We start from the raw sequence: 13,745 nt of genomic DNA, 5'->3' as shown, positions 1-13,745 counted from the left end.
GGGTGAGGAGTTAGGCTTACCTCATTTGACAACTTGAAAGTTCTCTCACAAAAGTGTTTCCTTTTAAAGTTGTCATTGCCTTCAAAAATAATTAAAATAGAGAGAACATGAAGAGAGACAACATGCAACAACAACTTTATCCTTGGTCCTAGCTAATAATAATCATGTTTCAACCCCATAAGATAGCTATGCCTAAATCATATTCAACTCACTTTAGAAGGGTTTGTAATGTAGTAATTAATAAGATTCAATGGAGTAATAATATGAGTTTTGGTTTACTCTCCATATATTTTTTTTAATAATACTTTTCTCATGTAATGACAGGTGATTATTGTTACTTGATATGTTAGCTAGCTGAGATGTCACGTTACATAATGATGTTTAACATAATAGCTTTTATAAAAAAAATTAAATGAGTTACTAAGTACAAAAAATTTACTTAGATATTATGAAATATTAATATCCTTAGTCAATATTAGATTTCCATATAATATTATTGAATATCAGAGTGACGCATCAGAAGCATGGTGGACCCATAACTCATAGGTTCTTGGATTGAAACCAAACTTTGATAAAAAGAAGAAATTTTTTTATGAATTTATTTTGATGTCAAGTTGCATTGTAATGCCTAACATAATAGTTTTTTATAAAAAAAAGTAAAAAAATTTAAATGAGTTACTAAGTAGAAAAAAATTACTTAGATATTATATCTTTGGTCAATATTAGATTTTTATATAATATTATTAAATATCAGAGTGGTGCAGCGGAAGTGTGGTGGGCCCATAACCCACAGGTCCCTAGATCGAAACTAGGCTCTGATACAAAGGAAGAAGTTTTTATGAATTTATTTTGATATCAAAGTTGCATAGTGATGTTTAACATTGTAAAAATTTTAAATGAATTACTAAGTAGAAAAAAAATCACTTAGATATTATGAAATATTATTATCTAATATTAGATTTTCATGTAATATTATTGGATATTAGAGTGGCGCAGCGGAAGCGTGGTGGGTCCATATCCCATGTCCTTGGATCCGAAACTAGGCTCTGATAAAAAGGAAAAAGTATTTTATGAATTTATTTTGATATCCAGTTGTATGGTAATACTTAACATAATAGTTTTTATAAAAAAAAATTAAATAAATTACTAAGTAGAAAAAAATTACTTAGATATTATGAAATATTATTATATTTGGTCAATATTAGATTTTCATATGACATTATTGAATATCAGAGTGGCGCAGCGGAAGTGTGGTGGGTCTATAACCCACAGGTCCCTGGATCGAAACCAGGCTCTGATAATATACACAAAAGGAAGAAATTTTTATGAATTTACTTTGATGTCAAAGTTGCACAATAATAACATAATAGTTTTTATAAAAAAAATTATAAATAAAATACTAAATAAAAAAAATTATGAAATATCTTTATCACGAACATCATTTATCTATTATTATTTAACATGCTTTCTAATTAAATGGGTAAAATGAGAAAGTTGATAGGCATAAATTTTTTTTGTTTGCTACAAATTATATGTAGATGATGTGAATTTTGTGGAAAGGTCTATCAGTTTCAAGCACCAGAATTGACAGATACTTTGACATAAGGTCTCAACAAAAAGTTAGATCTTTTTATCTTTTTAATCAAAGGCTACTTCATAGATCATGTCTACATCTTCCTCATTGCCACCAAATCTACCAATTATGATCAATGATCTAACATGCACACTTCCTCTACATCCAACACAATCAAACAACTGATGTTGACCTACATTTTCAAATGCCACACTTTACCATTTTCAACACACTTTTCTTTCCCTTTTCAAATTATAGGAAAAAACTTCTGTTAAAAAATATTATAACATTCAAAAACTTGAAAGATTTTATTGGTGTACAAAGAAAGCTGAAATATAGATTGCCAAATTAAAGAATGCACTAAAGAGATTGTGAGAATATATTGTTAGATAACATTGTTAATTATAATGGATACCCAAACGAGTTAAATTGTTTGTGTTATTTGAAATTAAATTATTAAATTTTGATCGAACTATTCTGTTGTACAAAATAACAAATTTTAGCCTTGAATTTAGATTATGGTAATTTAATTAGATTTTAGTAATATATGTCAAATTTAATTTGTTATACCCTGATTTGTGTGAGTAAGGAAGAATAATATGTAGCATAGAAACTGACATAGACATTGATACGACATGAATATGGAGATACGTATCATCTTTAAAATGTAAGATATGGAAACACGGATCTATATATTATATAATTATGAATTATATAAATTGATAATAAAGATTTATATCTACAAGTATGTTTTAGTTTTTTTAGCAAAAAAATGTTTTTCATGATTGGTTCAAAAAGATTTGTTACTTATTTTTATAGTTATAATAAAAAATTGTAAATAAGTTTGAGTTTTTATAAAATTTATAAATTGTATTAGAACCATGTTAAAATTGTCAGAAATCCAATAAATATATTTTGTATTGGACAATACGTATTCTTCAAGTGTCGTACAAATATCGAGATTCTATCATTTAAGAGATGTGTCTGATATTCATAAATAAATATCTTAATTAATCATTCTTATCTAATAAAAGAATACGTGGTGTTAATGTTTCACAGCTCAATTTCGTCATCATTATAGACCCAATCATATTTAGAGATTAAATTAGGTAATAACAAGTTTAATCAAACTGAATAACTTACATTTAAATAAAACAAATATGCATTTAGTAAACCATAATTATATTTTTTTTTTAAATTGACATCACGTACCTAATTTCTATGCTTAAATTAAAAAACATCAATAAATAGAACTATTTTAAATTTTAGATATTGAATATAAGAAAAAAAATTAATAATTTATTAATTAATGTTCACAAATTCAATTATTTCTCCTCATCTCACACTCTATCTTATCTTTGAAAACTTTCCTTACATATAAAAAAATCATCACACCAAGTAAACACTAGTGACAAAATTTTTTTTCTATATGAATATAGTATAATCTTTTGATTGCACGTAAGTCTTAGTGACCCAATCACATAAAATTTTGTGAGTTTCTTTATTCTTATTATATCTTTTGATTACTTAATACCAATTGGCTTCAAAAATCTAAGTTGCTAAGTGGAATTATAATATTCTCCATGGTGTTGCAGTGTAGATTTGATATTGAGAAATTCAATGGATCAAAATGATTTCACTTTATGGAAATTTTTAAAACAAGGTGATTCTATTTATTTAATTAAGAATGTTCATCAATATTGATAAAAAAAAATAGATGAATTATATGAGTACGAAGAAGGAGGAAAAGAATACAAATCCAGAAAATGTGCACAGTGTAAATTATTGATGAAGTTTTCTTAGTAATAGTTCATTAAACAAATGTTATGGAAATTAATTATTTATTAGAATATATATAATCTTAAATATCATTATAATAAAATTATTAAATAAAAACTAATTTTAGAGATAAAATTAATTAATTAATATATTAATTAAATTAAATACTACTTAATAAAAACTATTTAGATATTAATATTTCTTAACATTTTTAAAATAATATTTAATTTAATCACTATCATAATTAATTATTTTTTATTTAATGATTATCTTGTAATATTATATATATATATATATTAAGTGAAATATAAAGGTACATATTTACTTTTATATATATTGTTACAAAATATGCATTAATTATTACATAGATTTTTAAGGTAGAAGACTTAATTAATAAATAACGCATTAAGAGTAAAATATGCTTTCAAATTACGTAATATACACTAACAAAATATGCACTAAATTTTTTTAATTTTAAAAAAAATTGAAGAACAAAATCTTTAACTAAATTTTATAAAGATCAACAATTTTTATTTAAGCATACATGAAAAAGTTAATTTAGTAGTAGAAAAATGATTGAATTATTGAAATTTGGCAGTAGAAAAGCATATAAAGAGAATACTATTGAAATTTGAGCTAACATAGTTGATAAAAAAAGTTATTGAAATCGTTACTATTTAATAATACTTGTGGTTCATTTTAATTTCCAAATAGTAGAAGGTAGAGTAAAGTCAAAGAACCATAAAAATTATATTCTGATTGTTTTATTTCGTTGAAAAGATGCATGTTTATAAGCTTTTAAAAGCGTCCAACTTCATGCTGAAGTTTATTAGTTTAATCTCTTTTTTATTTTTCATTTTCTGAGTGATTCCAAATTATCCCTTTTCCAAATTTTGGACTAAATTCTCTCTATTCAGACTTCTTTATCGTGTTTGTCTGTTGTTAAGGAAACGAAAGAATCAATTAAAGTGCTTTACCAAACAGACAAAAAAAAATTACTCTTCTCAAAGGGAATTGTGAAAGACGTTTTGTTGGTTCTTTTTTTTTGGAATATGAGAAATATATGTTATGTTATGCAAATAGGCGAACATATTTAAATTAAATCTCATTATTTGAATTTCTTTTATAATTGCGTGTGAAAGATGGGCTTATGCTTTCAAATAAGTGTAGGGTTTATGGGCCTGGTATATGGGCCCATAGAGTAATTATGTAGGCAGTTTCTTCCTGCACCCCTAAGTTTTCTTAATGCAGCCCCAAAATGTCTGCAAAGACTGATCTATTCCTAACATTTTCTAAAAGCCCTAAAATGCACATAATACCCACACTCTACTCTTTCTTCGTCCTTTGCACACAGACAGACTGCATTGCTCTCTTAGCGACGACGCTACTCCATCTCTTAGCACATGAAGACGTTTCTCTTAGTGGTGATTAGGGGTGTCTCCGACGGCTTGGTGGTGGTTCAGTGGTTTCTCTTAACGGTTTTCTCTTTGGAGAAGAAGGTAATTTTTTGTTTCCACAGTATATGTTGTGATTTCAGACAGTGCATTCCGCTAGGTTTACATAACAGAGAATTCACACTTTTTTTTTGTCTTCTAGAATATTGAATTCGCAAAACTCTCAGATTGGTACATCCGTAAATCTTTTGAATTTGTGAGTTCGATAATCTTTCATATTTGAGGATTTGTAGTATATTTCCGAATTTCAGAATCCGTAATGCAAAAAATGTATTCTGGATTCACAAATCCATAATTAAAAAATGCAGGTGCCTTTTTCAATTAAAAATGTCAAGGAGAGTTTTGGAGTTTTAAAAATTATGGCGGTGAAGGAAGAAAAACTAGGGGTGTAGGAATAAACTCTCAATTATGTATGGTTGATCTTAAATACTCACGATCCAATAAGATGCAGCAATCTATTAAAATGTTTGTTTAAGTAACTCAAAAGATGAATAATTATCATTAGTTCGTTGATTATAGTGGAATTAGACCCAAACTTTTAAAAAATATTTTAAAGTTCGGAATTTTTAAATGAAGAAATTGTGATTACAAAAAGAATTTTCTATTAAAACATCAAACCCAAAAAATTAGTTATCACTATACTAATATCTCTCACTGGAAAAAGGCTGCAAAACAAAATCAAGAAGAACAAAGGAAAAAGCTGAAAAGAATTTGTTCGCCATAAGATGTCACCAATAAGCCTAAGATGTTAACTTCTTCTTCTCGTGTTAACTCCTTCAACAAAATTGGAAAGTAAACAACTCAAAATTACTATAATTCTTTTAAACATAACAGAGATTAATCATGTCACGTTGTGCATACCATTGAGAGCAAGGAAAAATAAACATTTTTCAAAACTTAGCTTTATTATGTTAAAATTATGTGCATTAAATAGTATATAAGTGTGTAAACCTAATCTGGTAATTAATTTTTAATGATTGAATTAAATAAAAAAATTGTAAATCTTATTCATATTATAGAAGAAATCTAATCTTATAAGTCGTCCTTGAATTAAATTTAAAATTTATCTTAACAAAAATTTATTAATCTTATAACATTGAATATCACACCACCCATTCCGTCGGTTGATTTCAAATCTAGTATCGAAGTTGCAAAAACTGTGTTAACTTCTTAAAATCCCCAAAACTTGTACCTAAAGTGAAAACCAAAGAAAGCCTAAATTACGGAGCACGTTACTGCTAATCAAGAACAGCTTGCAAAAGTAAAGGTAACAACGGCTCATTTCTTTAAATAATGGCTTAATTTTAGATGAAAGGGAGAGAGTCTGAAATTTAGGAACCAGAAGAACCTACGACTGATGTTAATATCAATGGAACATGAAATGTCATGCCAAGTTTAACATTGTTTTTCCAGAACAATATACAAACTAAATAATTTGAGCAGATGAATGCGTAGAAACCGCAAAGAAAGCCACATTGCCACTCTCTCTCGCCATAGCAACAACCTTCAATCAGATTTGGCATTTATCATGACCTGCACATAACACACAGAAACACCGTAAGTCTGCATGTTCCGAAACAGAAAATGATGATTATGGATAAAAGTGTGATGAGACTGACTTGGATTGGTAGTGGTGATGAGACCAGTGTTGGAGAAGTCACAGTTGAAATCATGGCGTCCATTGGCCTTGTAGTACGCATTCATGGCGTAAGTGGCAAGTGCCTTCACATTGTTGGCGGCATAGCAAACTCCCCCTGCTTCGATTGGCTTGCAATCAACTCCTTGGCTGCACACGTAGTTTATGTTCGCTTGCAAAGCTGCATCGTTCGCATCTGCCTTCGGCACACACCATTTTCCACCTCCAACTGCAGGTGCAGGTTTTGCAGGTGCAACATTCTGCATTTATCCATTCAAAATTATGAATCTTCAACACTGGTTCACAACGTGGTGCATAAATTTTAAACTAAATGATTCAATGTGTTTGTGACCGTTGGTTACTCTTATATGTTACGAAATAATGATAATAATATAATGAAGTGGCCATGTGAGAGAGGAGGTGGGGGACAAATTCTGATTGATAAAGCAGGGGTGGTGGATGAACCTCTGTCTCAACCGTTGGATTAGCGGAAAAGGATTAATAATCAACGGTTGGTTTTAGAGGACTGCAATAATGTACTGCAGAGAAGGGCCCCGCAGAGTAAAAGGACAAGAAATTAACCTGTCCGTTTCGCATGATTCCGCAATCGTACACGGGCGTGAAATCGGGCTGGAACAGGCCCCAGTTGCGTTCTGCAATTGGGCCGGGCTTTTGGTTCTCATTGAAAAGCGCGAAGACGAAGGACTCGAAGGTTCGGTTGGGCATCAACGGCGTTCCCTTGCCGGACGCCAAGTGCTTCACGAGTTGGCCGTTGAAGGACTGAGCGTTGGCCACGCTGCAGGCGTCCCAACCGTCGCAGACGGAGGGCCACCCCGTTTCCCCGACGACGATGTCCACGTCGCCGTAGCCCAGGTCCTTCATGGCGGAGTGCACCGCATCCAGCAGCGCGTCGAACTGGTTGGTGTAGCTGAGCTTGGTGTACCTGTCGTACAAGCCGCGGTTGGGCCTGAAGAGAAGGAAGTTCACGTTCTTCCCGTTGTACGCGAAATAGGGATACGGGTTCACCATGAAGGGCATTCTCGTCTCCTTCAAAAACTTCAGCATCGGGCCCAACACGTGCTTTGCGTATCCCGGTCGGAACCTCCCCGCGCTCGGCGGAATCGACGACCGCATTATCGCCAACGAGTGAGCGGTGGTCACCTGAAGAACAGACAAAAGAAATTATTAACTGAGATAAATCTGAATGCGTGACACGTGCGAGGAACACGGAGCTAATAATAGAAGTGAACGGAACGAAACGGAATTGAATACCTTAATGTCGGTTATGCCCTCGGCTAGGAGGGCGGCGTGGAGGGTTCTGATGGCGGGGGTGAGGCCGCGGATCATGTCGGCGTCGCCCCAGTGGAGGACCTCGCTGCCCACGAGGATGTATTCTATTTTTGTCTGCGGGTGGAAGGGTTTGATGTGCGAGACCACCCACTGCCTCGCCGTGTCGATTTGCTTCAGGACGGCGATGTCGCCGTTGGGAGCTGTCACCGTCATGGAGATGCCGCTGTTCGCGAAGGCTTGCAGGATCTGCGGGTTCACGTCGTAGATCTTCACGCGGTCGATCGTGGTTCTGGTCTTCAGAAAGTTCGCCACCGTCGCCGGCGGCGGTAGGTTGTCGCCCAGAGTGCCGTAGTTTATGCCGATGCTGTGGGCGGAGATGGCCAAATGGAGCAGCAGCAGCAGCAGGAAGGAGGAGAAAAAGGTGGTGGTAGCCATGGATGATGATGGTGATGTCGTGTTTGAAGTAGGAAGTTAGAAGCAACGGTCTTACGTTTGTGTCTTGTTAAATTTTGTTTATAAGGAGATTGAGAACGTTAGGAAGAAGGATAGGGTTGGAATAGTGGACTATTTTTTAGGACCATGGTCAGAATAGTGCGTCTATTTGGTGTCCCTTTATTATATTTATGTTTATTTCTTCATTTTGAAGAGTGTTTCTTCATTTGTTCTCATAAGTTAATTTAATTTTATCAATATAACGGTGTTAAAATATTTATTCAATTAACTTCGTTAATTATTAAAATTAATTTTAATGACGGTTAGTGGAGAGAAACAGTGGTGATATATGAATTTCGAACATATTTAAGAAAAATGGTCGCATAATAGATATTAGTGAAATATTTTATTAATTTTTGTTTTTGAATTGGTTTGAGGATCGGAAGAACTGCTGATTTCTGGATGTTATTTGGTCGGTCTTCGTGTATCCAACAATTCTTTTTCGGTCTTTCTCGTCGAGTGGCTTCTCAGGCGGGTGGAGTACCTGCAGATGGCACTCCAACACTCAAGTCAGTAGGGTGTCGTATTTGGCTGTCAGAGTACTGTAGATAATGACGTACATTTGTCATTGGAATGTATGATATTTATATTATCTTGATGAACCCTTGTTGTTGAGTCGGATTAAGGAGTTGGTTTGTGATTAGGGTTGGATTAGATCATCCCTTAACCATGGGTTAGACTTACTAACCAGGTCAACCTTTAACTTGAACGTCCTATATCGTCGTCATGTGTGCCACGTGATCAACTTTATCGTTTAGGTTGAGATTTGGTTATCTGGGTCGGCCGAGTCAGGTAGATCGGTCGGCCATCCCAGTAAAATTTAATATAATTCAAAATATTAGCGTGAGTGTTTAGTGATTAATTATTTGTGGGGTAGAAGGGTAAAATAAAATAAACAGGGGAAGCACAGGAATTGAGTGATGTTTGATTGGTTGAAGATGAATGATGAATTTGAGGAAAGGAAGGAAGAGAGGGGCACGCTATGGTGAGGACGCGGTGGAATTCAGAATCAGATTCAAAATTGAATAGAAAAGTCATAAAAGCATGGTGGGCCAGGGTAGGTGTCGTGGGTCAAAAAGTTACTACATTCTTATGTTCAACATTTAACATATTTTATTCATTTCTTTATTATTACAATGACCAAAAGTGTGACTCTCTGCGCAATGCGTTGCGGTGCTGACACGTCACCATTCGTAAGATATGTTTCACTTTGCGTCTCATCTACCTGTCAGAATGTCTCACAAAACCTACGCGTTTTCACGTCCCATTTGTGCCACCTACGCGCTTTCCCAAATCTCACTTTCTGGGCTTTATTCTAAGTTTGGCCCATCATCATAAGCCCATCTTCCCAAAATTAAAAAAAACAAAAAACACGGCAAACCCTAAAATAATATTATCAGGGAGAGGTTTATTGAATTTTGAATCATATAAAATAAAAAGGACAAAGAATACTCTAACGGTCGATTGGACGACCAATAGAAGTCCATTAGGTTCGACCAACACCATCGAATTTTAAGAAGATTAATAAAGTTAATTAACAATTAAATATTAGATTATATATTTAATTACCTTAATTCGACATAATAATATAAATAGACACAAATTTCAAGAATCAGGTATGTCATCATTATACACTAAATATATTAAATTTGAAATATTAAAATCTCACTTAAACGTCGAAGTACATTTTATAGGTACCATCTAACTTAGAGTTTACAAATACAAAAGACAGAGAGACAAGAGGAGTATAAAGAGCTCACACGAAAAAAGAAAAAGTCGAACAACCCACTAAAAAGAAAAAATAATCATTCTCTTGATGTCGTTATATAATTTCCATTCAAAGGGAAATTGGAAAATCAAAAGACTGATAGCCTTGATAATTGAAGAGAAACGTGAAAACTAATTGCATATAATGCTTATGTTACATTTATCGGGGAAAAAAACTTAGCACGTTACTAAGTTACAGCTTCAAAAAAACAAAGCTACCACACAAGTGGAAGTTCTATATGTTTAAACTTTGTTTGTAAGATAAAAAAAACTACTGTTTCTTAATAAAAACAACCTTTTTTCGGTATTTTTTACATATGTTTGGATAAACGTGTTTTAAAAAGTGGAAACAAAATATTGTTTATTTGGAAAAGTTGCTGTTTTAAGAAAAACATGGAGAGATATGCTATATTTTTTTTTGTATGCAAATGCTCTCATAAAATTCACATAATGGACATAATGGAGTAGTCCTTTCATTATTAATTGTCTTCCACTAATTATGCATTTGAGTAGTTGAACTTGTTGCACTAAGAAGCGTTAAAGAAATACTTGACATAAATTTACTAGAAATGAAATGAATACAATGAAAGATTGTAAGTTAAATTGTTTATGATATTTCTATTAAAGTAACTTGAGTTAATTTAACAAATTTTGATGTTACGAGGTAAATGTGTTTTTTTTTTATATTTTAATTATGGGTTTAATTGAGATTTTGAAATATGTTAGAGAGTAATAAAAAATAGAAATTCAAGATGCATTTTTTAAGTTGTTATATAATGTTATCTTATTGGTGTTCTCATTGAAGTAAGAGATTTTCGTTTAAGTGAAAACAAGGTTATGCTCTGGTATTTGTTGCTTAAGTAAAAATTAATTACTAAAGCTAAAATTCTATGGAGATCAATTGTTCTTCTAGTTATGAATTTTGTTCAAATGAAGTTGTGTAAGCCATCCATTGTGAAAAAGAATGTATGTTTTAGTAGAAAAATATTTTTATATGTATGATTGTATGGATACTTATATGATTTATTACTATTCAGGCTTAATTACCTTTTTACTCTCTATATTAAGGTCCAAAAATCAGTTTCATCCCAATTTTTAAAATGTCCAGTGTGGTCTCAACTATTTTTAGAATGACTCAATGTGGTCAATTTTATTAGATTGTCATTAACGACGTTAAGTGGATAATGAGTTCGCATACAAAGTGATACATATGTCAGTTAATTTGGAACATGTGTATAGTGGGATTTCTCCCACAGTGATAATAGTATTTTAGATTAAGATATTTATAGGACAAACTTAGGACTATCTGAGATACTTGTTCACCATTGTCAAGGTTAGGTAATGTATACATATCTATGTAGACTGATAAATAGCCGACATTCTCAAGAAAATTAATTATAATTGTATCAATGTTTTTAAATACTCAACTGCTTAATCACTTTTCCAACAACTTATATAGTGAATCGTCAAAAAAAAAATATAGATTCATATATTTGATAAAATTGAGTCTTATGCTTGTAGGTCAAGTCATAGACCATCATTATTAATATTGTATGTTAAGTTTATTAATATTCATATTTAAGATTTACAAAAGTTTTTTTTTTATATATATATTTGTTATAATAATTGGAGTGTTATATAATGCACTCTACAACTAGTATCAGAGATAATTATATAAACTGGGTGTAACAATTTGCTTTTAACTTTTTAATGGAAAATACATTTATATTCCATGATAAATGAATGTATACATTACTATTTTACATTTATTGATTTTTTTTAATTCATATAAGTAAAAAATTGTCATAATTTTCTATTATGGGTATATCAAATTTTGTTATAAAATAAAGTATCACTGCAATATATTTATAAAATTATTAATACAATATATAAAATTTTCTCTATAATGGAATTTTTTAAACATTATATATATATATAATATTACACCAAAATATCTTAAATACATGTAGAAAACTTTTTTTTCATAGGAATTCCAAAAAGAAAAAAAAATGTATATAACTCATAATACTTCTTAGCAACTCTTCACTTACATATCTATGTGATTTGGTGTGAATACATAATAACTGTAATTACAAAACAATATCAAAATAAAAAGATAGGTTAATAATTCAAAGCATTTAATGTAAAGTAATTGATAATTTTAATAAAACACATTTATCATCTAACACGGCATTGCACATATAAATTAAATATATATAACACTTGAAAATTTTTAAAAGATGATATTTAATTCAAACTTACTTATTAGCATCAACATCATGTTATATATATATACGATTTAAGTAATCAAGAAAAATTTTAAATATCTAAAGTCTCAAACTTAATACTCAGATTCTACATCATTGAGTATTCATCAATTTCTTATAATGTGTATCTATGCTCTAAACATGTTTAATATTTTGTAAATTTTCAACTATATAGAAATAAATGTTTACGAATTATAGCTTTGAAATTTTAATAATTTGTAAATAATAATAAATTATTATAAATTTATTTCTTTTTTGGCCTATAACTCACTTTAATAATTATTTTAATACTTAGATTTTAAAAAATAAACAGGTATAGAAATTCTTTCATACAAGAATATAATTATTTCCTTTATAATAAAATTTTATAGATACTAAAAATATCTAAGTTTCTTACTTTTTTTTTCCTAGTGAAAATAAAATTTTATAATTTACATAATTTAATCAATAGAGCAAACCAAATTACATGGATCAATTTCTCTATCACAATCATTAGATTTCATTTCAATCCATAGTACTTTGATTTCATTTCAATCACACTGACTACACATAAATTAATTGTCTTCCGGAAGACTCATTAAGTATGTCTCTACTAAAAACTAACATCTAATTCATACATCAAAGATCAGGGTAAGTTTAAACATCCAATATCGATTGTCTATAGCGGGGACCCAATGTATGTGAACTCACTCGTCAGCTTCTCACCACCTAATATCTTACTCTATATGACTTAGATCGCTAGTGAAGCTAGAGGATATCGATTAAACATAGATTTTTCATACTTAATGTATCATCAAAGAATAACTCATACATTATCCCAAATGTATGACATCAATTTCATACAATTTTCATCATTCATATATAGTACATATCTTTCAAACACATAACATTTAAAAATTCATAACATTCAAGAACTTTTCCAACATCAAAAACAATATTTAACTTTCAAACTATCAAAATATAATATTTATACATATTCGCACAACATAAAATCAAACAATTTTACCAAATAACATCCTTACAAGAGAAATTGAAACTTGGGACCACATCCTCTCCACATTCAAATCTTCCAGTTTAAGGTACTATTGAAAGTTAAAGTTAACTTCCCTTACCTGACATCCCTTATTCTGATGGAAATTCTACTTCAAACAGGGAACCACTCCAAAATTTATAAACCTAAAGAAAGTTATCCAAACATTACAAAATTTTAGTATGAATTTAATCAAGTTCTAAACCCTAAACCCTAAACCCTAAACCCTAAACCCTAAACAGGGATGATAAGTTGAGAAAATCACTTTTCTCAACTAATCATCCTAAGATTAATGACATTTCCTATCTATATACAACATAATAATACTGTGTCAATTCCCTAACACTCATGTAAAGAAGAAAAGTTCAAATGCCTTTTTTTTAATTCATATTTAATAAATAATTTTCTAACTTTTTCACCTTTTTTAAAAATTTACATCTCATTAATTAGAACACAT

General features: G+C 30.8%; 1 protein-coding gene across 1 annotated transcript; it reads right to left on the bottom strand.

Annotated features, from left to right (window-relative positions):
- Window positions 1-6,136: 6,136 nt before the first annotated feature.
- Window positions 6,137-8,374, bottom strand: LOC137827148 (glucan endo-1,3-beta-glucosidase). The gene is made up of 4 exons (XM_068633366.1): window positions 7,715-8,374; window positions 7,025-7,603; window positions 6,426-6,702; window positions 6,137-6,339 (listed from the first exon to the last, which is right to left on the bottom strand). Exons 1-4 carry the CDS (start codon window positions 8,165-8,167, stop codon window positions 6,317-6,319), a joined length of 1,332 nt encoding a protein of 443 aa, XP_068489467.1. The 5' UTR covers window positions 8,168-8,374; the 3' UTR covers window positions 6,137-6,316.
- Window positions 8,375-13,745: the final 5,371 nt, after the last annotated feature.

This window comes from Phaseolus vulgaris, chromosome 8 (genome assembly GCF_051622355.1).
Source record: "Phaseolus vulgaris cultivar YP4 chromosome 8, ASM5162235v1, whole genome shotgun sequence".
In the NCBI taxonomy this organism is placed as follows: domain Eukaryota; kingdom Viridiplantae; phylum Streptophyta; class Magnoliopsida; order Fabales; family Fabaceae; genus Phaseolus; species Phaseolus vulgaris.
This window is presented reverse-complemented; position numbering and strand designations above follow the sequence as displayed.

Bases quoted from the DNA above. Each gene is read 5' to 3' on its own strand.
- LOC137827148 (XM_068633366.1), bottom strand. From the start codon at position 8,167: ATGGCTACCACCACCTTTTTCTCCTCCTTCCTGCTGCTGCTGCTGCTC. The intron at 7,604-7,714 runs GTATTCAATTCC...TCTGTTCTTCAG, and splicing joins AGGGCATAACCGACATTAAG to GTGACCACCGCTCACTCGTT. The intron at 6,340-6,425 runs GTCAGTCTCATC...TGTTATGTGCAG, and splicing joins CATCACCACTACCAATCCAA to GTCATGATAAATGCCAAATC.